Raw genomic sequence first — 22,341 nt, forward strand, 5'->3', positions numbered from 1 at the left:
GCTATATTGTTTTCTTTTTGTGGTAATGTTTAGTTCTTCTGTTACGTATATCAACATCAGATTAAGGTTGATAGAAATGTTAGATCTAAGAACTATCTCTTGAGGCCGTCATCTCTTGAGCACACATGATATAATTTACAGAGTGCGGGTGGCTCTCTGAAGATATTTTTTTCAAGACCAGACAAGCAGTGTGTTTACTGTCCATCCCAAGTCCCTTTGTTCCGATTTTAGCCAAACCTACAGTCAGGTTCATTCTCACGGGTCCCCTTGTGGGTAGCTTTTTAATCTAGATTGATACAAAGTAGCAGTGTTTAGATCTGGCTAAAGGATAGGTTCGCAGGGACATTTGTTGAAAATGCAGATTCAGGGCCCTACTCCCTAAGTGCTAAATGAACTGCTTAATGAGCTCCCTTCCCTTTCTTTGCCAGTGCTTGGAGAATAGAGGCATGATTGGTTCGCATTTTTAATAGTTAATGTGTTTATTTGTGAACTGTCTCATTGATGAAGGGCAGTTAGGGTGACCTTCTCCAGTGGGTGCAAAATCGTATTTTTTAAGCATTAAAATTTGAGAAATACTAACCTCTCAGATCTAATGCAATCTCTACTGTTTTCACTTGATGATGTCAATAGCAAAGAGTTTATGCTCTGAAAGGGTCAGTCTTCACATGCCTGCATCACAACTACTATTTTTAATCCCTGGATTTCTTGACTTTTTTTTTTTTTTTAAAGCTACATGTGTCTTTTGTGGAGGTTAATGCAGTTAAACTACAGAATATGATCCATAAATTCACCTCCCTGCAACCTGTTGCAGTTCACTTTCTGAGAACGTGGAGTCCCAAGGTCACATCTTACTATGGAACTCTCCCCCTCTTCCAGGATTTCTGGGTCTCAACATATGGGCCACCTCCAGTTGGACTGAGTGGTGGTGCCAGTATCAGTATAACTGTCTGGCTTACGTCCTTGATATTTAAATGTAAGGGTTTAGTGGAAGCTCTGGCAAGTGGTTAGCCCCCGTCTTTCCTGATCTTCCAAGATGCAGGGCCTGGCAGGAAATTCACTGATAGCAAAAATCTAGTGAATGGATTTTGCTGCTCATATTGGGTAGGAGTTCATATAGTTAGCTCTGAATGCCATTTACTTGCACTTTTTACTTTACAGTACAACATCATAAAGTGATAGAAACATAGAGCAAGGAAGGATGATATGGAGCTTGGACACGAAATAGTTCAGTCTTCTCATTTTATAAGTTAGGAAACTGGGTCCTAGTATCATGACTAGTGAACGGAAGAGCTTGGACTAGTCCAGCCTTTTCTAAATTTTCCAGGGACTAAAAGCAGAGCATTTACCTGCTTGATTGTCCTCTCACTCCTCATCCTTCTCAGACACATCCTTCAAAGGGGATTGTACTGGCAGTTAAACGAAAAACATCAGAATTCATTCCTAATTGCCAGCCTGTTCCCTGGTGGTCATAATAAACCTTCGATGCCTGTCTGTGTTTAGATGTTGAGAAAATGAAATTGAACTTGGTAAACCTGCTATTAACTCTTGCTTTCTTTTTGCAGGAAACTTGAAGATTTTTCAAGACGATGGTGTGTTCTGGGTGACCTTCTCTTGTATAGCTGTTATCATTCCAGTAGTTTTCATGGGCTGCCTAAGAATAGTGAGTGTTTTCATCCAGTGAGATTTATTCATGCTACTGTCCCGGGCCTTCAGTTGCTGTTCACTTACTGCATCACTTTGTATGTTTTATTTACTGGGGAGAGCTACATGAGAATCTTTAGGAGATGATGAATTTTATTTTATTTTATTTTATTATTTTTTTTTTTTTTTAAGATTTTATTTATTTATTTGACAGACAGAGATCACAAGTAGGCAGAGAGACAGGCAGAGATAGAGAGGGAAGCAGGCTCCCTGCCGAGCAAAGAGCCTGATGTGGGGTTCGATCCCAGAACTCTGGGATCATGACCTGAGCTGAAGGCAGAGGCTTTAACCCACTGAGCCACCCAGGTGCCCCAGAGAGATGATGAATTTTAAATAGGCTTGTTACTGTGAAAGCAAGAGAAGTTCTGACTACAATTAGTACACAATGTTTTTTTTCATCAAGTGGGGCAGATCGCCATTGTCTGTCTGCTTTAAATGGTGGGAGCAGAGAGGTTGGGCTCATGTAAATGCACAAGCAGATAGATTGTTCATTTCAGCAGTCTCTCCAGATGAAGCGTTCTTCGTCTAGTTAGACTTTATTAATGAGGTCCTTCCCCAGGAAAGAACATTTCTATGATTAAAGTAAACCATGTTTTAAGAACTCACTGTGGGTGTCAAAGGTGGTTGTCAGTTTAACCTTACAGGTAACCTTTATTCAGCTCTGAGACTTTACCCCGTTTCCTGTGCCCTAAGGGAACAGAAGTGAGTTCCTGTGAGTGGGGAGGGTTAGAATCCACTCCTTGTTCTGCCAGTGGCGACGCCTAAACACTTGGACTCTTCCACAGCTGAACATACTGACTTGTGGATTTGTTGGCTCCTACTTGGTGGTGTTGGCCTTTGACAGTTACTTGTACACAAGCCTTTCTTACATCACTTTGAATATACTCAAGAGAGCACTCCACGAGGACTTCCACAGAGCTTTCACAAATGTGCCTTTTCAAACTAATGGTAAGACTAAATCTGGAACACTAGCCCACTTGTACTAACAAGAACACTTGGTAACTAGATTGAAAGAAGGTTAACTGGACAAGAGGAGGAAACTCACACTATACAGATGCTATTAGAGTCTTCTGTTAATGTTCCCTTATGACCATAGGAGCAGAAAATTCAAATTTGTAAGGAGGTTGAAGTTCATACTTCTAAAAATCTTCTAAATGAACTTTGTTAAGAAATTTCTTAACCAGGATTACTCTGGTTACCTGGTCCATTTCCAGTTGGGGTGGGATGAGAATGACAGTCTGATTTTTTTTTTTTTTTTTAAGATTTTATTTATTTATTTGACAGAGAGAAATTACAAGTACACTGAGAGGCAGGCAGAGAGAGAGAAGGAAGCAGGCTCCCTGCTGAGCAGAGAGCCCGATGCGGGACTCGATCCCAGGACCCTGAGATCATGACCTGAGCCGAAGGCAGCGGCTTAACCCACCGAGCCACCCAGGCGCCCGACAGTCTGATTTTTAAAGTTATTCCTTTGTTTCCCTCCTTTAAAGAAGCATGTAATTTGCTACTTGAAAGAGAAAAAGTGATTTTCAATCAGTAGGTGTTACTGTTTCTGCAATTTTAAGATGCTACCCATTAAAGCTTCTCCATTAACTGTTTGAAGAAAAAAAAGTACTAAATTAGATTACTAAATTACTAAATCAGATGTTCACAACAATGTGTAGTATTGGTTTCAGATATGTTAAAATATGGAATATGGAAAAGCATGTCTTGGAATTGAAGATCTATAAGCATAGTCCTGATTGCTGTGAATATTTAAGGGCAAATCTTTCCCTCTACCATCCTGAGCCTGCCCTCACTGGATAAGAGGTTGATGGTAGAGACCTTGAAATCTACGTGTCTTGCAAGTTTTACATACAAAACAATATATTTTTTTAAAATTTTTTTTAAAAATTTATTTAACAGACAGAGATCACAAGCAGGCAGAGAGGCAGGCAGAGAGAGAGGGGGGGAAGCAGGCTCCCCGCTCAGCAGAGAGCCCGATGCGGGGCTCGATCCCAGGACCCCGGGACCATGACCTGAGTCGAAGGCAGAGGCTTAACCCACTGAGCCACCCAGGCGCCCCAAAACAATATTTTGTCCAACCTTTGCCAGCAGCTGTTAGTCTGTTGAACTGTTGAACCTTCTGTACCTGCTCTGCATGAAGGGGTGGCCCCCGCATTGAGTGGAATGGGAGAAAAGAGAGCAGAGTGGCGTCTCATGGTCCGCACATGTGTTCCGCAGATGTGTTCCACACATCTCATGATGTGTGTTTGTGGGGTATAGCTGGAGGACTGGACTACTTTCTCCCCACCCCAGCCCCAAGAAAACACAATGAACAACCACACCTGTGGGCACTGGTCATAGAGTATTAGAACTCCAGGGATCCAAAACGGACTTTACAGCCTTTCTGGACTTTCAAGTGCCTGTAACAGAAAATTCCCATTTTAGAATTTAAGACTAGCTTCCTTATTCATTCCTCGGTTATAAGTGAGGAAATACACATTTGGCCAAACTCACCAGAAAGTCTAATATTGCTGAGAAAGAATGACACAGATTTAAACTCTGAAAGGTTAAGTGTTAGAGCTCTTTTAGGTTGCGAAATACAAGAGTTCAAACTGCTGTTCCGCTGTTTTTTTAGACTTTATTATCCTGGCAGTATGGGGGATGCTTGCCGTAAGTGGAGTGACGTTACAGATGCGAAGAGAAAGAGGGCAGCCATTTTTTCCTGCCCACCCGTACAAGTTATGGAAGCGAGAGAGGGAGCGCAGAGTAACGAACGTTCTGGACCCTAGCTACCACATCCCTCCATTGAGAGAGAGGCTCTACTGCCGACTAACCCAGATCAAAGAACTCTTCCGGAAGGAACAGTCAGCTGGAGAGAGAACACCCCTGCTTCTGTAGATGCCAAAAGGCTTGGTCAGTGTGATCTTGAAGTACAAGTCAAGCGTTGCCCCAGCTTTGGTGTGTATGCCCAGTCTGCTTCAGCCATCTCCAGTGCAAATCTGAGAAGAAAGTAGGCTTTTGTATCTATCTGTGCTTTGTACTATATTGTGGTGTCCTTATTGATATATTATCAAAAGGTACCCTTCTTTCGTTTATTTTTAACTGTGGTAAAATTACACATTTACTGTATCAATCATAAAGTGTATAGTTCAGTAGGCACTTTGTTTTTGCCTCTTACTGCTTAAAATGCTAATTTAAATATTAAATTATGTCAGTTAATTGAAAACAGGTCAACTTATATAGATAATAAAACTTTGATATGGATATAATGGCCTCCTTTTTTCCTTTAAAGCCCTTAAAGGAATGTTGACATCTCATTTCCAATTTAAAGTGCATTAGAATTGTTTCTTAGGAAACCAGTTGGCTCCTACCCCAATCTGTAGTCCCATAAGTAAGGAAACCTTCTAAAATTTGCATTTTGTAGTTCTTTCTACTAAATTGGTGGGTATTAGCATTGATGTCAAATACAGGTTTCAAAAATTTTCTTTTATGTACTTTGTACCATCTGTGTTTTAGTGATGAGGAGGGAGTCAAAAAGGAGTCATGTAATTTAAAGGAGCTGCTTTGAATTAGGACCTTGGATTCTGTAAGGAAAGTCCTTTCAGTTTTGACCCTTTTCCTCCATAAGCGAGCCCGTGGATGCCCTGCACTGCATACTCACTCCTCATGGCCTTTTGTCTTAACTGTCAGAGAGGCTGCCTTTGGTTCTGCTGTGGATTGTAAGCTGGGGACTGTGGCATGCCTGAGTCATAGTGACGGTGCTTGTTGTTGGTTGCATATATATCTGTGAGTTAACCACTATTTAAATGATGCTGCTTTTCACAGTTTTTCGTAGATTTCTGAAGTTTCAGGTAACTGGAAAATTTTCAGTTTTTGCATTTAAAAGTGTTTTGGAAAGGCTGAAACAAAGTGCAGACATACAAAACTAATCATTTTTGCTTTGCAAAATTAAACACAGGTGTTAACTATTCTGTAATCCTGTTTATATTAACTTCAATAATACTTGAAATTTTTTTAATCCCTTTAGGGCTTCTGACTTCTGTCATATCTTTGCACATTCTAACAAAGTTCTGTGGAATGTTTGTGAGTTATTTTTCATACCATCAAAATGTATTGCCACTGAAGACTAAAGACAGAGCACACTTTTTTGGAGGCTTGAAACAAATTGTTTAAAAATTTTCATAATTTGAGTAATAAAAAGCCACTTTGTATAATTTTTTTTAAATAATAAATGCCTATTTTGAAAAAATGCTGAAGTCTCATTAAATTTTTTTTTTTATGATTTTATTTATTTGTGACAGATCACAAGTAGGCAGAGAGGTAGGCAGAGAGAGAGAGGGGGAAGCAGGCTCCCCACTGAGCGGAGAGCCCAATGTGGGGCTCGATCCCAAGGACCCTGAGATCATGACATGAGCCAAAGGCAGAGGCTTAACCCATTGAGCCACCCAGGTGCCCTTCATTTTTTATAAACTTTTTTGACCAACTCTATTTGTATGATAGCAATAAAGACATGATAGAAGTTTCATAGGTATAAAATGACTTCCATCTGGAGAATTCAATCTTTATCTTAAAAATTAGTTTAAGCCTAAATGGAACAATAGGAAATGAAGGAAATTTGAGGCAGTGTGTATAACATTTATATCGCTTGTTAGAAGGAAAGCTGGTATCTTTGGTGGATTAATTCATGTTGGTGTCCTTAGCACTTCAAGTTTGTCCAACTGAAGAAAAGTAAAAAGTAGTAGTATCACCAGAAAATTCATTATGCTATTCTTAAAATGTTTTAGTTCTGATTAACCTGTTATAGGTTAGCTCCCAGGTTATCAAACCACAGCAGTTAACTAGTGCTATGCAGAAGGTTGGGAGAGAAAATGGGTTCTACCAAGGAAACAGACTATTAGACAAGGTACAGACCTTAGAGACCATGAGATTTGACCCTTTACTTTATAACTGAGGAAATTTTTTTTTTAAATTTATTTATTTGACAAAGATCACAAATAGGCAGAGAGGCAGGGAAGGGAATAAATAAATTATTTATTTGACAAAGATCACAAATAGGCAGAGAGAGAGGAAGGGAAGCAGGCTCCCTGCTGAGCAGAGAGCCCGACGTGGGGCTCGATCCCAGGACCCTGAGATCATGACCTGAGCCGAAGGCAGAGGCTTAACCCACTGAGCCACCCAGGTACCCCTAACTGAGGAAATTCTTGGCCAAGGAGTCATTTAAGTCACTATTATCAATAATAGTGCCCAGATCAAATTTGGGATCCCTAACTTCCATTTAAATGTGCTATATACTGTATCAGAATGAAAATATAAATCATTGATTATTTTCAGTTTTCTTCTGCTGGTGAATTGGTGACAACACAATGAGAAGGCAGCCTTCTGCAAGCAGAGGAGAGGCCTCAGTGGAAAACAACCTCAATCTTGGACTTCCAGCCTCCAGAGTGGTGAGAAAATAAATTTCTGCTTAAGCCACTCCGTGTATCGTATTTCATGGCAGGCCTAGCTAGAAACTAATACACTTTAGAAATCATTTTACCCTGAATGTTGATTGGAAGACTTCTGGGCAATTTGGCCACTGTGATCATAAGGACCACTCTATGAAGTGGAGGTAGAGAGGGGCTCAAGCTAGTGGAAACTTGGGCTTACCCAGGGACTACCATATAATCATTACACTCCGGAGGTTGTCAGTCTGGATCAGGCTATATCAGCAACAACAAGAAATCCCCCACATAAAATGATAGTAGTTTTATTTTGATCTCACTTTTACTTATTACATAAATAAGTGTTGAATTCCTAAGTGCCAGGCTGTGCCTTGGGTACTAGGAAGAAGATGGCGGAATATACTGGCATGGCCCCTGCTGCATCGTTTGGAGAGTGATGAGACAGGTACTAGAGTAGTTACCCAGAGGAGGTACGATATGCAGTGAAATTTAAAATGGACGAGGGGGGGACGCCTGGGTGGCTCAGTTGGTTAAGCGGCTGCCTTCGGCTCAGGTCATGATCCCAGCGTCCTGGGATCGAGTCCCACATCGGGCTCCTTGCTTAGCAGGGAGCCTGCTTCTCCTTCTCCCTCTGCCTCTGCCTGCCACTCTGTCTGCCTGTGCTTGCTCTCGCTTCTCTCTCTATGACAAATAAATAAATAAAATCTTAAAATAAAATAAAATAAAATAAAATGGACGAGGGGGGCGCCTGGGTGGCTCAGTGGGTTAAAGCCTCTGCTTTCGGCTCAGGTCATGATCTCAGGGTCATGGGATCGAGCCCCACGTTGGGCTCTCTGCTCAGCGGGGAGCCTGCTTCCTTCTCTCTCTCTGCCTGCCTCTCTGCCTACTTGTGATCTCTGTCAAATAAATAAATAAAATCTTAAAAAAAAAAATAAATAAAATGGACGAGGGGATGGAATCCAGGATGCCAGGCGAGAATTCCTTGAAATGACACTGAAGCTGAAATTGGAAGATGAGTAGGAGTAACTAAACCACCAGGAGGCTGAGTGCATGGTTGAAACCATAAGGAGAAGCTTCGAGGCCTTCCCTTCTCTGTGGAGAGCCCCCAGGGGCGTCTCTCCCTCTCCCCGCCAGTCCTTGCAGCCCTTCACTTTGGTGCTTGGTGGGGTCAGCAAGCCCATTCTCAGCTTTCCACATTTCGATCCAGAAAGGATGTTGTTGGTGTTGTTTTTTAAAAAATGGAGATGTAATTGACCTCCCACACTATGTAAGTTTAAGGTATAGTATGTGGATTTGGTATATTGAGGTTACGGTAGGATTACCACCAGAGAGTGAGCTGATGCCTCTGATGTGTCACATAATTATCATTCTTTTTGTGAAAACAGGATCCAGTTTCTTGGCAGCCTTGAAGTTTATAATACAGTAGTGTTGACCATAATCCCTAGTGCATTTGAGCTCCAGATTTTGCCTATTAATTCTGAGTTCATTCCTTCCTTAAATAACATTTCCCCAATTCTCCCACCTTCAGCTGCTGGTCACCACCATTTTGGGGTTTTTGAGATTCCACGCAGAAGTGGTATCATCTAGTGTTTGTCTTTCTCTGGCTTCCCTCACTTGGCATAGTTCTCTCAAGGTCCATCCATGTTTTTGGAAATGGCAGGCTTGCTTTCTTTTTCACGGCTGAACAGTGTTTAATTTTATATACACACACAACCCCTCCACATCTTTATCTGCTCATCCATTGATGGACGCTTAGGATGTTTCCTTGTTTTGGTTTTTGTGACTAATGCTGCAGTAAACATGGGAATTAGCCATTTTTATAAGATTTTGCTTTTCATTTCCTTTGGCTATATACCCAGAAGTGAGATTACTAGATTGTATGTTGCTTCTGTTTTTATTGTCTTCCTTGTTAAATTTTATCTATACTATAAAACTGCACAGAGCACACCTTGTCTTTTGTTTACCTTTTTCTTTTCCTCCCAAGACCCTAGAATTTAGCAGGTGTTGCCTGGCAGCTGGGTCAGAACACTTGAGTGATCTGCAAGCTGTGGTCGTCAAATTCTTTCCTTTTGTTGGAGTCCTATTAATATACCTCTATATAAGTATAATATACCTACTCCATTGCCCCCAGGGTGAATTCCTTCCTTTGGAAGGAGGTTAAAGGATGGCCATATCAACCTTTTTTTCTTTGTAGTTCTTAGGGGCTAGAAGGCTTGTTCACCTGAGGTTCATGGCTCCTCCTGGTAATGGGTTCTCTATTGTCCAGACTGGCTTGTGTGTTATCTGGCCTGCCTGAACTTGTGGTGAGTGCACTGGGCAGGACATGGATGCCTGTGTCTGGGAGCTTTAAGGAAGGGGGTGGAAGATTAGAAAGTGATGCAGATGGATGAAGTAGTTGAGACACACTAAGTGTGCCTTTGCTCCCCAGTTTTCCAGTCAGCAATTGAACTGGACCTCAACACCTTTTAAAAAAAATTTTATTTTAGGGCGCCTGGGTGGCTCAGTGGGTTAAAGCCTTCGGCTCGGGTCCTGGTCCCGGGGTCCTGGGATCGAGCCCCGCATCGGGCTCCCTGCTCAGCGGGAAGCCTGCTTCCCCCTCTCTCTCTCTGCCTGCCTCTCTGCCTACTTGTGATTTCTGACTGTCAAATAAATAAATAAGATCTTTAAAAAAAAAATTTTAGAGAGTCGCACAAGGACACAAGCAAGCACATGAGCAGGGGGAAAGGGCAGAGGAAGGAGAGAATCCCAAGCAGACTCCACAGAGTGCTGAGTGCAGGGCTCTATCTCACAACCCTGAGAGGACTTGAGCCAAAACCAAGAGTTAGACAGTTAATCAACTGAGCCATCTAGGAGCTCTAACACCTTTATTTAGAGCAGGAGACCGTCCATATATCAAAATTACTTGACAGTGAATATATGTATTGCTAGGGCTGGGCCTAGGGTCTAGAGGACTATTTTCATGGACAGAATTAAAGGCTTTTCTCTGAGGAAAAAAAAACACAACAAAAAACTCTCATCTTGCTTATTAATGCCTAAAGGTTTTGGGGCACCTGGGTGGCTCAGCCAGTTAAGCATCTGCCCTTTGGCTCATGTCATGATCTCAGGGTCCTCGGATGGAGCCCCGAGTCATGTCTGGCTTCCCTACTCAGTGGGGAGTTGGTTTCTTCCTTTGCCCCTCCCCATGCTCATACTGTCTCTCTCTTCCTCTCAAATAAAATCTTAAAAAAAAAAAAATGCCTGAAAGTTTTTCAACACAGGCTAGTCTTCCATTTCACAAGTAGAACTACTCTTCTTCCAAACCAACTCTCCCTCCTGAATTCTTTCAATAATATATACCGGTGATTCTCTACTGAATTTTCTCCTGAATGATGTTTTTAACCTCTTATATTCTATAGGTCTAGAGTCTGCATGACCAGGAATAAAATTATTATAAAGATTTTTATTTAAATTCAGTTAGTTAGAGATAGGTCTTAAAATGAACGTATTCTAGAAGTTAACATTTGAGGTATTCATTCACTTGATCTCACATCAACCATTGATTTGGGAGCACTGAGTATTTGACCACTGAGTGTAGCTGAAATCTAAGATGAAGCTGATACATCCGAGGCATTTTAAAGTAGCCAAGGGCCAGCCCTATTCGTCTTGAACTGTCTGTACAGACAAAAGCAATTTGCTGAGGCTTGGGGTTATGCAGTGACAAGCTCTTGGAACCCAGATTCTAACCAGCTTTCCTCTGTTAGATTTATAGAAAGATGAAAATGTAGCTTTCCTAGCAATGTCTGATACCCAAAAAGTGTATATCCTGTGCTTCAAGATAAGGATGTATTTACTCTGGGTCTAGTTCTACCTACTGTACTGATTTCAACCTAGTCAATTTTCTGACAGCTTTAGTTATTCCAAAGCCATGGGGTTTACACTTTGCCTTTTATGTGAGTTTAATCCTTTATTCCTTATGTGGCAAAAACAAACAAACAAACAAAAACTTGCAAGGGTTATCATTAACTGAAAAACAAAACAAAACAAAACTGAGGAACCAAGGTGTAGTTGAGATTCCAATTGTGTGTGTGGGGGTGTGTGTGTATGTTTAACAGCACTTAATAGATTAAGTTTTTCTGATTCACCAGAAACTTGTAATTACCTTTGGGAAGACATGGGTTGTAAGAGACTGACTTTGAACTGTAATATTTTCTGTATGCTGGATTTTTAACTGTATACCTTTATTTTTCCTTTATGTAAAAGATAAATTGTAACAAAAAGGAATATAACAAACTCTTGAGAATTTATACACTGGAATAGGTATAGTACATAAAATACATACACAGATGTTTAGGGAAGCATTGTTTTATGTTAACAAAAATTGAAAACAGTCTGAATTTCTATCACTAGGAGAAATAGTTGGATAAATTATGACATCTATACAAAGACAGTTTGGTTTTCAGGCAACAAAGTTTTTTGTAGCTAAGTGTCTAGTGTATGTAAAACAATGAATTAGAAGCATACTGATGTTATTTGCTTCTGGACATTTCTCCCTATGCCTTTGATTTTTACGTAGTTGTATGTTCAATTTAGTATTAAGGTTTCTGTTATGCAAATTTAGGTACATGTTTTTGTTCCTGTTGCTAGAATCTTTAAGCTGTGGTATATAATAAACTACATTGGGTAGATGTTGATTGTAAATTAATAATTGACATAAACTATTTCCCTATTGTATGATATTTAGGTTGAATCTAATTTGTTCACTCTAGCACGAATCATAATGTGTGTTAACCAGGGGAAGCAGTGGAGATAGTGAGAAATGGTAGGATACTGATATATTTAGAAGGGAGGGTCAATAGGATTTGCCAATGAATTGGGTGTAAAATAGAACAGGAAGTAGAGATGAAGATGCCACCAAGGTTTTCGGCTGAAAAGATGGAGTTATCATAAGCTGAGATGGCTGGACAGTGAGACTGCTTTGAGCATGTTGAGTCTGAGATCTCTCTTTGATAGTTACACTTGAAGGAGTCTGGAGTTAATGAGAGGTTTAATGAGAGCTGTAAAGCTGGGAGTCATCAGCATTACAGGTGGTATTTAAAGTCATGAGATTGGATGAGATCACCAAGGAAGTGAGTAGGAATAGAGTAGAAATAAGGACTGAGCTCTGGGGCTCTCTAATTTTAAGTCAGAAGAGAGAACAAAAGCAGCCACAGAGGTAAAAAGAAAGCCCCTTCCAATTAGAAATTATTCTTCATTGCTGTTTAACTAAAAACTGACTCCTATTTTACTCTGTCAGAAAAGGTGGAGATCATCAAATGAGTTAATGATCTATGATCTTCCAATCATTGAGGCAATTTAGAAATAAAATACTTTGTAAGTCACCTTTATATAAAGGATATCAATTTGAGCAGATAATACTTCATCTGTAAGGTTGTATATAATTGGTTTTTTAGAATAGTAGTGGATAGATGATAAATAGATATTGTTTTTTAGGGTTGCCGTAACAAATCACCATAAGGGGTGGTTCACAATTCTGAAAAATTAAGAAGGCCAGAAGTCTGAAATCAAGCAGGGCTGGCCCCTTCTGGAGGCTCTGAGGGACAAGGCATTCCATACCTTTCTCCTGGCTTCTGGTGGTATAGTGTGGCCCCAAGGCTTGCATAACTCCCCGCCTGTCTTCACATGGCTTTCTCCTCATGTGTCTGTTTGAAATATCCTTGTCTCTTATAAGGACCCCAGTCATTGGATATAGGGCCCATCCTAAATTCAGGATGATTTTATCCCAAGATCCTTAAATTTTCAAAAACTTAAATTATGGTCATATTCACAGGTACAGAACATCAGAACCAGGACTGGACATACCTTTGAAGGGACACTCTTAAACCCACCACATACAATAAAAAGGCTTGCAGGATAAGGAATAAGTTGCAGGCAATTCCTAAGAAATACAAGTGTAAGTTGTTGCTAAGTACTAGCTTTGTGGTAAGAGATGAGATGCCATAAAAAAAACCTGTATGTAAGGATAAATGTAAGCATTGTTCTCAAATTAACTTGGAGACCATATCAATTTCAACCATTTGTCTTTATTGATAAAATGGCTCCTATGCAGTACACACTCTCAGACATATATTTAAGGTTTTACTTTAAAAAAAAATATGGATGGAAAACTGTTGCTATATAGTGAAGTAAATGTCTTTAAACACCAAGATCTTAAAATTATATCCAAGTAAGAAGACCAAGAATAAATTAACTTATTTATAAAAATAACTATCAAGTAACATTTTGTAACAGAGCTGCCTCAATGAATTGCCTCAGACTTAATCTCAACTGTGTAGCTTATTTTAATTATGACTTGGGATAAAAACTGTATAAATGAATGTGTCACCAAATTAACAGATACTTACCCCAAAACCAACAGAAAAGTTTAAAATAAAAACTGTCATTTATAAAATATCAATTAAGGCCTCTGAGAATCTGTTCAGTGTTTGGGCCATTAGCCCTTTTCAGTCAGCCCCATCGACCCTACTCACTCCAAAATTAGTATAGAAAATTCCAAGGTGAAAAGTAGTTTTCAATTTTATCAATATATGAAATTATACACAAAAATTACCATGTGAATATTTCTTTAACAAATTATATACCCCAAAGTGGAATTTCCTATTGTGCTAATTTTAATATAAATGAATATATTTGATCATATGTGACTTTTTCTTTTATCCTTTTATTTTATAATCACAAAATAAGAAAAATTTAGATTTCAACTCATGTTAAAGTACATTTATGTCTAGTGGCTTTTAAAAATTTACATACTGGATATATATTTTGTAAAAAACAAAACAAATACTTATAAATCCATAGACTTCCTTCCCCTCACCCCCCTTTGACTGAGAGGTTATAAGAAAAATCTTACAGGTTATGAGGACCAGATAGAGGTTAAGAATAGATCCAGAAAACAATTTTTTTTTTTGAAATTTTAACTTACTTTCTGTATCTCTTAAGAATACTTAAAAAAAAAAAAACTTTTAAAAAAGGGTTCAGTGAGGCAGAACAATTCTTAATTTACTCTGAAATTACCTTACCTATGCTGTATCAAACATTTCAACTCTTTCAGCTAAGAGCTACATAATATCCTTAAGATCAACCAGAGAAGAGAAAAATCTCATCTTCATTATTGATTTAGAACCAAAACTTAAATCTTTCAAAGGAGTAGTTTAACCTACTAATATGTCTAAGATCTTCTTTCTTAGAAAGTAATATTCTTTCTCTTTCATTCCTGAAATATTTCATATACTTAAGCAACTTATGGACAATTGTTAGCTATGTTAACTATGGCAAGTTAGCTAAAATGAAATCACCTCTTGTTTATGGTGCACATAAAACATTCTTATGGCCTTGCTAAATGAATTTTCTTTGACAAAAATTTACATTTCTGGGAAGGTAGGCAATCATTAAAGCTGAAGTCTCATGGTACGTAAAGCTCTCTCTTAACTCTGATGCCATACAAGGAGGAGAAATAAAATTTAGTATGACAATCTTTCTTCATAAAACTGTGGCAAAATGTGAATAATTTCATGAACTCCCAAACATTTACTGGGGATAGTCAGGCTTACCCAAGTGTCATCCAGAATGCCACCTGCACTGCTGGAAGCTCTCGACAGTTTAGCACTCAGAAAATCTTTAGTTTGTTCATCCATTAACAAAGTTTCTATTTTAAATTTTATTTTGGAATAAAGTCTATGACCATTAACTATGCATTTTTTTGTTGCTATCTCAAGAATTATCATTGCCAGTGCACTGTACATACTACAGAAAAAAAATAAAGCAAAGGGTAGCTTGAGACAGATTTTTCTGTTAATTCATTCACTTTAGTAGACCAGTCCTGGTGACCATTTAGAGCCTTGTAAGAAGCTCACACACTTACAGGCTCTTCAGCTCTTCCTCAGACTCAGGTCACTATTGGTCACTAATGCTGACAAAGATGAACTTTCAGACATATCATCCTTCCTAAGGTTCAGAAATGATTCTCGAGTTATTTGAAGGATCTCTCTCAAGCCTTTGTTTTCCTGCTAAAAGAGGGCAAAAAAACAAAGATGCAGTCAGCAGGACAGCCCCGAGAATACAAACATATCTTAAGCCAAACATATGAAGGTATGACAGAAGGTTCTATCATTGGCAGACATATACTAAATGATACATGCAGTTGAAGTTGACAACTTGAATCCAAAGAATACTTTTTTTTTTTTGAAGATTTTATTTATTTATCAGAGAGAGAGATAGGGAGAGAGAGTGAGCATAGGCAGGCAGAATGGCAGGCAGAGGCAGAGGGAGAAGCAGGCTCCCTGCCGAGCAAGTAGCCCGATGTGGGACTCGATCCCAGGACGCCGGGATCATGACCTGAGCCGAAGGCAGCTGCTTAACCAACTGCGCCACCCAGGCATCCCAAGAATACTTTTTTTAAAAAAAGATACAGGAACTGTGCTCAGTGTTTTCCATCAGTGCAAAGCCTTCTTTTTTATGCAGCTCTGATTGTAGATGGAACCTGAGAAATTGCCTTATTTTAAACTCACAGTATAGATGAAGAAAATAACATCTAGGTTTATATTTCTATAAACTCAGCAAAGCCTGTGAATAATACCCTGGGACTAGGACCTCCTAGTACTTTAGTCCTTTTACTCCTTTCCATGAAAGCATGGAATGCAGGACAAGCCATCTGGTCTGGTTTGTTTTCTTCCCTCTAATTTGAAAGCAGCAGGGCTGGCTGAGTGAATTGGGATATTTTTCAAAAAGGCAAGTGACCAGATCTAGCACTAATAACTACCACCTCCACCCCAGATTAGTTACTGTAAGAAATAAGCAGACATTTAAAAATAACATTTGTAATTCTCAACCACTTTGTCTTCAGTCTTTCTAAATTTTACTGGTACAAAGCAGGGATCAGCAAACTACATACAGCCTGGCTTGAGGTCTGTTGTTTTTAAATTAAACTTTACAGGAACATAGGTAAACTCAGTTTTTTTTGTGTATATTGCTGCTTTGTGTTACAATGGCAGAGCTGAGTAGTTCCAACAGAATGTTTGGTTTGCAAAGCCTAAAATATTTCCTATCTGGTCCTTTACTGAAAAAGTTTGCTTAACCCTGTTTAAAGAATGCTTAGAGACAGAAATCACTTTAGGCCCTCAATAACCAAAAGTATCTCCATTATGATTTCAAAATGAAACTTTTAAAACATAAAAGTTGGGGCACCTGGCTGGCTTAGTTGTTGGGCATTTGCCGCTGGCGCAGGTCATAATCCCAGAGTCCTAGGATCGAGCTCCACGTTGGACTCCCTGCTTGGCGGGAAGCTTACTTCTCCCTCTCCCATTCCCCCTGCTTGTATTCCCTCTCTCTCTGTCAAATAAGTAAAATCTTTAAAAAATGAATAAAGTATAAAAGTCTGTTCTACTGATCTGAATTATCAACAAATGACTGATGCTTTTGCTGCCACAAATAAAGGACGGAAAAGCTTTTATATTCCTCAGAAAAATACAAGTGCCCTAAGAATATCCGTGGTTTAAAAAAACTTTTCCTGCATCATCATCATTTCCAACAGAATGAAGAAATTTTTTAAATTACTAAATTAAAAAGCATATTCACCCAGTAACAGGAAGCAACACAGGATCAAAACATCAATGTTCTCAAATACTGCTTTAGTGATCCTGGACTCTTCTATTACTATGGAAATGGTCTTGCATTATATGCCCATATAACCAGTATCCAGGTTAAGAAAGAGAACATTGCCAGTTTTCCAGAGAAGTGTATACATATATTTTTAAATGGGATGTATTTTCTGGCATAAATCTTTGTATGGACAGTTTTTATCCACATTTGCAATTTAAAACTTACTTCAAGTTGAAATATTCGCTCCTGTTCCTTGCAACCCTGTTGCTCGTCAATTTCAATAGCTTTCCTCATTACTGCTGCCATTTCCGTTATCTGATCAACATGTGCTTGTAATTCCTGAAAAAAAGAGATGGGAGTTGCAAATCAGTGAAATACTTTAGTCTTATTTTTGGATCCTCTCCTTTTTAAAAAGTCTGCATTGCCACTTAATATGGATGTAATATTCTTATATTGCCATTTAACATGAAGGTACTTTATAAACCAGTTTTACCAGACTGACCATGAATGTGCTTTTGAAATCAGAGTTTTATCAGTGCTACAAGTAAGGATAAACACCACAATATAACTAAACCCACTAGCAAGAAGAAGTGTACTCATATTTCACATTCCTCTCACCCTAAAAATGATCAACAACTTTTCCTTTTTTATACCTACATATAGTACTAATTAAAGTAATGGGGAAGACAAAAATTGACATATTTGATCTCTTTACCCCTAACATCTTCATGATTCACAAGTCTTTTCTGTATTATCCATGTCTAAAAACTGATCTCAATCCAACCTAGAAGCTTTTCCAGATTATAATCTTCCTTGAGAGCAGGAACTGTATCTTGTTTATATTTGCCTCTGTCTGGTACATAATGGATAATAAATATTGAATAAAATGAACAGAAGTCTGCTTTTGAGTATTAAAATATTAAATGTCCTTCTTTGCAAACTGTTCAAATATCACTTAGGTATAAAATGGCCACATTTATTTGGTGTAGCAGGTAGTACAAATTTCTTCCAATCTCATGCTATTATTACTTTTTGCACACCTATGATACGCCAGGCACCGTGCTAAGGAATGGGAATAGGAAACCTATCAAGACATGTTCCCTGATTTCAAGGAGCTTAGAGTCAAGTGAAAGAGACAGACATGAGGTTTAAAAATCAACAGAAACTTGAGAATAATAATTTTTTCAACAAATAGCTTCTAAGATCATTGTTCACTGGCAGTTGGGGGTGATTTTTATTATATTAAGGTCAAACTCAAAAGCTAAAATCTCCCCCAATAACCTTGTCTCTTAAATTGTATATATCTGATTTGTAAAAAGGATTTGGAAAGGACCTCCAAAACTTACAAAACTAGTAAACTGTGGAAAAATATGGAGAACAAATAGTATCTTTAGCAAACCACACATTTAGTACATTCTAACCAACAAAAATGCAGATCCTTAAATTATTTTAATGGGGACACCTATACAATGCTAGTATGCAGAAAGGCAAAACAAAAGGACTAATCTGCACTACCCAATATGATGCTATGCAAATGTCAATTAAAATTAAACACCTTTTAAAAAAGTTAATTCAGTCCGAGTTGCACTAGTGACACTTGAAGTGCTCAATAGCCAAGTGGCACTGGTGGCTTCCATGTTGAATAGCACAGATAAAGAACATTTCCATCATTTCAGGAAGTACTATTGGACAGTCCTGGATTAGATTATGGTAGCAACAATAATATTAAGACAAACATCTATCATATTCTGAAATAGTTTTTTTAAAAAATTATTAAAATCTCTCCCTCTGGAAAGGAAGCATAATGTTTAAAACCAAGCTTTAAGTACAGACAACTGTAGCAACAGACTGAGGATGATGAGTAAAAATTCTGAATACCAACATTTTCTTCAGTTTATCGTTTAGTGTCCTTTAAGGGTAAAAGGCTGTACAGGAAGCAAATAATTCTTTGCCTTTAAAATGGAAGAAAATGAGATTCCACTAATTTTTTCAGGACAGAGTCTGTTCTAATTAAATCATGAGAAAAAAAAAACCACCAAGATTTCAAACAGAACAGTTTTATAGGCCCAGTTCACGGAGGGTTCATTTATTACAATAAAATCTTTAGGGAGGTATCCTAGGTCTTTTAGTGAACACAGAGGCTAAGAGCTGTGCTTTCAAAACTGTCTGAAAAGCAAGAAGAGTCAGTAACATAATCCTTGAACTGTCAGTAATACAATCCTTGAACTTCCTTGAAATGCCTTTCATTTATAACTTTTTAGGGTTATTTCAAATTTGCTCAATAAAGACCTGCCACAATAATTAAAACAAAAAAGACAATGTAGCATATATTACTAACATATACATATACATATAGTATGAAACCTAAACAAAGGCATCTTTAGGTTATTGAGAACTCAAACTAAAGAACTACAAACTATTACAAATCTGAGTTAAAACTGTTCCTTTAATAGTTCGAACAAAACTTCTATGAAATCAGATTAAAATGACTTCCAAGAAAATACTTTGATGTCCACAAAGAGGGTAGCTGTTTACCCAATTCTGCAGCAACAAAATGAAAATCTGGCTTGAACAACCTTTAAAGCCTGCCATTACCTAACAGGCTGTGTATGATACAAAGGGAATTAATGACAGATTTAAAGTTTCTACACTGAATATTTTTGCATGGCTATCAAAAGCACAGTATATATATATTTAAGGCAATTTCATTTATTTGATGATTTAAACTGGCAGGAAAATTCAATGTCAAAGAATGTTTTAAATGGACCTTCCCCCCTTCCATCCACACCCCAAAAGTTGACTGTTTTATTTAGTGTACATTCTGATTTGCTTCCAAGTGCCTCCTCTCCAGTCCATGTTGAGATGCTTCAAAGATGTGTCGAGATGCATCAAGGAAGAATCCTTCGGAGCTGTTACGATGTACCATGTCAATCTGTAGTATAGAGTCATTATAATGTTAATACGGATATTATCCGTAATTTAAAAACTGAATGAGTGTTAGTTCATGCGTGTTAGCCAACTGTTTGAAATGTTTGTTTTTTTAAGATTTCCAAAAAGGCATCTGTTCAAAAATAATGTAAAAATGAGTATTTGGAAAAAATGAGTTCTTCTCAAACTTTTTATTGATTTTCCAGTCTGTACTCAAAAACTTCTAAGTGAGGGTAAAATTCTGTACTACAGTTGGTCTTAAAATGATCTCTTATGCCAAAATGCTGTTATGTGTAACTCCGCTTATTACCCCTAAATGCATTATAAAATTTTTTTGTGTTTAGGCTCATCAGAGTATCAACACCTAAACACATCTTGGAATATTTCTGCACCTTTATCATACAAGTTTCTCTGCTCACCCACTTCTGCTTGTTGACCCTTCCACCCCAATAATTAATTCAAGGCTAGACTTGGATGAATTTGTCTTCTTGACACTTTCCCAGATTATCTTCATGAGAACTTATCTTGCTCCATTAGTACTCCCGTATTAAATCATATCTCTATTTTAGGATTCATCACATCCTACCTTATATATTCTGTTTGTATTTCCCTTTATACTCTAAGCTCTTATGGCAGAGTGATGGAACTTATTATTTACTCATCTTATTATAATAACTAAGCCAGGACAAGTGTTAATAAGTGTTTGTTTAATTGAGTTGAAGTGTCTCCTTTTTGGGAAAAATCAAAATCACAAACATTAATATGTATTAGTTGGAATTAACATACAAGTCACTGAACAGTCATTTTATGGAAGGATCAGCACTCAGATGAATTCAATCTACATAATAAAAGATGGTCTACAGTTATCTTAAGAAATGTTTAACTTTCCTAATTAATAACACTGCACTAGTGAATGGTAAAATCTAATGTGTTCTAGAAAATATTTACTTTTGGAATAGCTGCTACCAGATGGAACTAGCAACCTGCAGTATCTCATGCTAAACATTCTTTGGTAGAGCAATCTCTTTAGATCTTAACAAATTTCTTAGGTTTTAAACATAAGGGCCTTTTGCAATTTCTCACGATTATATTTATTTTACCAACAATTTCAGTCAATTCATCTTTGTACCTTTAAAAGAAACACTCAAGTTATACATTTAAATTTTTGTTTTTATAATGATCTCATTAAAGATAGATAAATTTATATTCAAAAGATTGCCACTTAAACATCCAAGATTCTTCCTTCTGGTTAGAAGATGAATAGTTTAATTAGATAACATTAAACCCATATTTATTAATTTATTATAAAATTGACACAAGAGTATCTATTACTAATTCTCTTAATAGGAAAACTTGTCACACAAAGATCTATTTACTAGGTATTAATTTTAATAGAATAATTTATAATTTAAAAATACCTACAAGCACCAATATGGGAGAATTAATTTAAGGATTCTAAAATGTGTTTCAGTTATTGAGAAAGATAAATGCATGTCTTAAAACAATATTTCTTATATAATGTTAGTTTTAACTAATAATAGTTAGCTCATCATTATCCAATACAGGTATAACTAGAAATCACAATATTCTAATATTTTTATTCACAGCAGCAGTTAAAATTCAGCTTAAAATGTAAATAGGAAAGAATTATTCTACTTGTCTTCATAGCAGTTGCTAATAAACAAAGGGACATACACAAAGGAAAGAGACACAGGGATGTAAATAAGTGAAATGAACAGAGGAGGAAAAAACCAATTTCTAACCAGTTTAGCTCTATCTCTAAAAATGGTGTTAAGTGATATGTGATTGGGCAGTGGGGGTGGGGTCAAATCTTAATATGTTGGTTCTTTTCCTCCTTGCACCACCCCCACCATGGTTTTTCCATCATGATCAGTAAAATTTACAGTCTGGATTAATTAGCCTCATTCAGAAAACACTCTTAAGAAAAACAGATCTACCTTTAGCTGGCTTCAGATTTCTGAAAACGTTTTTCGGCATTTCAATTTTTGTTTTTGCAACAAATGTCAATACACAAATTAGAAGAACTATTTCTTAAAAGCAGATAAGCTTATAAAAATATTTTTTAATATACTTACCTTTACTTCCCAAATAAAGTTTATTTTTGAAAATATGTTAGAGCTACTGGGAACAATATGAGTTAAGAGAGTAAATAAAACAAAATATGTAACAAGAAGTGACAAAAATGAGGAAAAGCAGAAAATATCAGAAAGATGAAATATTCGGTATGTTATATACCTGTGATTTAAAAAAAATCTCAACACAATTAACCATTTATGCTTCTTTTTCATTTCAAATTATACTTATAAAATGGATTACCTTCGAGTGCTGTTCTTTTAACTTCGTTATTATACCCGGATCATCTTTTTTGCTAGCCATTAGCAGTCTAAACATTTGCTCTCGATACTTGCTCATTATAAGTTCCAAGGCAGACTGATGTTCTTCCAGGGATGTACGTAATTCTATCAGAATCACAAGAACAAGAGTATATTTTACTCAAACCTGAGTTAAAGATGTACACAATAGTCTCTTCTCCACTGTATTTACCAAAAAAGCAACTTACAAAGAGGGTGTTTTGAAAAGAAAATGTGTAAAAATCTTGCCATAAAGCAAGCACACCAAATGGGAGTCCCTTATT

The 22,341-nt window shown here is 37.5% G+C and overlaps 2 protein-coding genes across 6 annotated transcripts in view; one reads left to right on the forward strand and one right to left on the reverse strand.

The window, feature by feature from the left end:
* Positions 1 to 5,475, forward strand: part of TM7SF3 (transmembrane 7 superfamily member 3) — a 36,220-nt gene extending 30,745 nt beyond the window's left edge. For both annotated transcript variants that reach the window (XM_032347602.1, XM_032347603.1), the window contains 3 exons: positions 1,563 to 1,660; positions 2,487 to 2,649; positions 4,319 to 5,475. In XM_032347602.1, the coding sequence (XP_032203493.1) occupies positions 1,563 to 1,660; positions 2,487 to 2,649; positions 4,319 to 4,581 (524 nt within the window). In that variant the 3' untranslated portion in view covers positions 4,582 to 5,475. The remainder of the gene's footprint in view (positions 1 to 1,562; positions 1,661 to 2,486; positions 2,650 to 4,318) is intronic.
* Positions 3,733 to 22,341, reverse strand: part of FGFR1OP2 (FGFR1 oncogene partner 2) — a 39,176-nt gene continuing 20,567 nt past the window's right edge. For 2 of the 4 annotated variants that reach the window (XM_032347604.1, XM_032347605.1), the window contains 4 exons: positions 22,023 to 22,165; positions 19,576 to 19,689; positions 16,983 to 17,096; positions 13,164 to 15,166 (listed from right to left, as the gene is read on the reverse strand). In XM_032347604.1, the coding sequence (XP_032203495.1) occupies positions 15,029 to 15,166; positions 16,983 to 17,096; positions 19,576 to 19,689; positions 22,023 to 22,165 (509 nt within the window). In that variant the 3' untranslated portion in view covers positions 13,164 to 15,028. Of the gene's footprint in view, positions 4,104 to 13,163; positions 15,167 to 16,982; positions 17,097 to 19,575; positions 19,690 to 22,022; positions 22,166 to 22,341 lie in introns of those variants that run through there. The other 2 variants (XM_032347606.1, XM_032347607.1) reach the window with 2 other exon arrangements.

The sequence above is a fragment of the Mustela erminea genome, chromosome 6 (genome assembly GCF_009829155.1).
Source record: "Mustela erminea isolate mMusErm1 chromosome 6, mMusErm1.Pri, whole genome shotgun sequence".
NCBI lineage: Eukaryota > Metazoa > Chordata > Mammalia > Carnivora > Mustelidae > Mustela > Mustela erminea.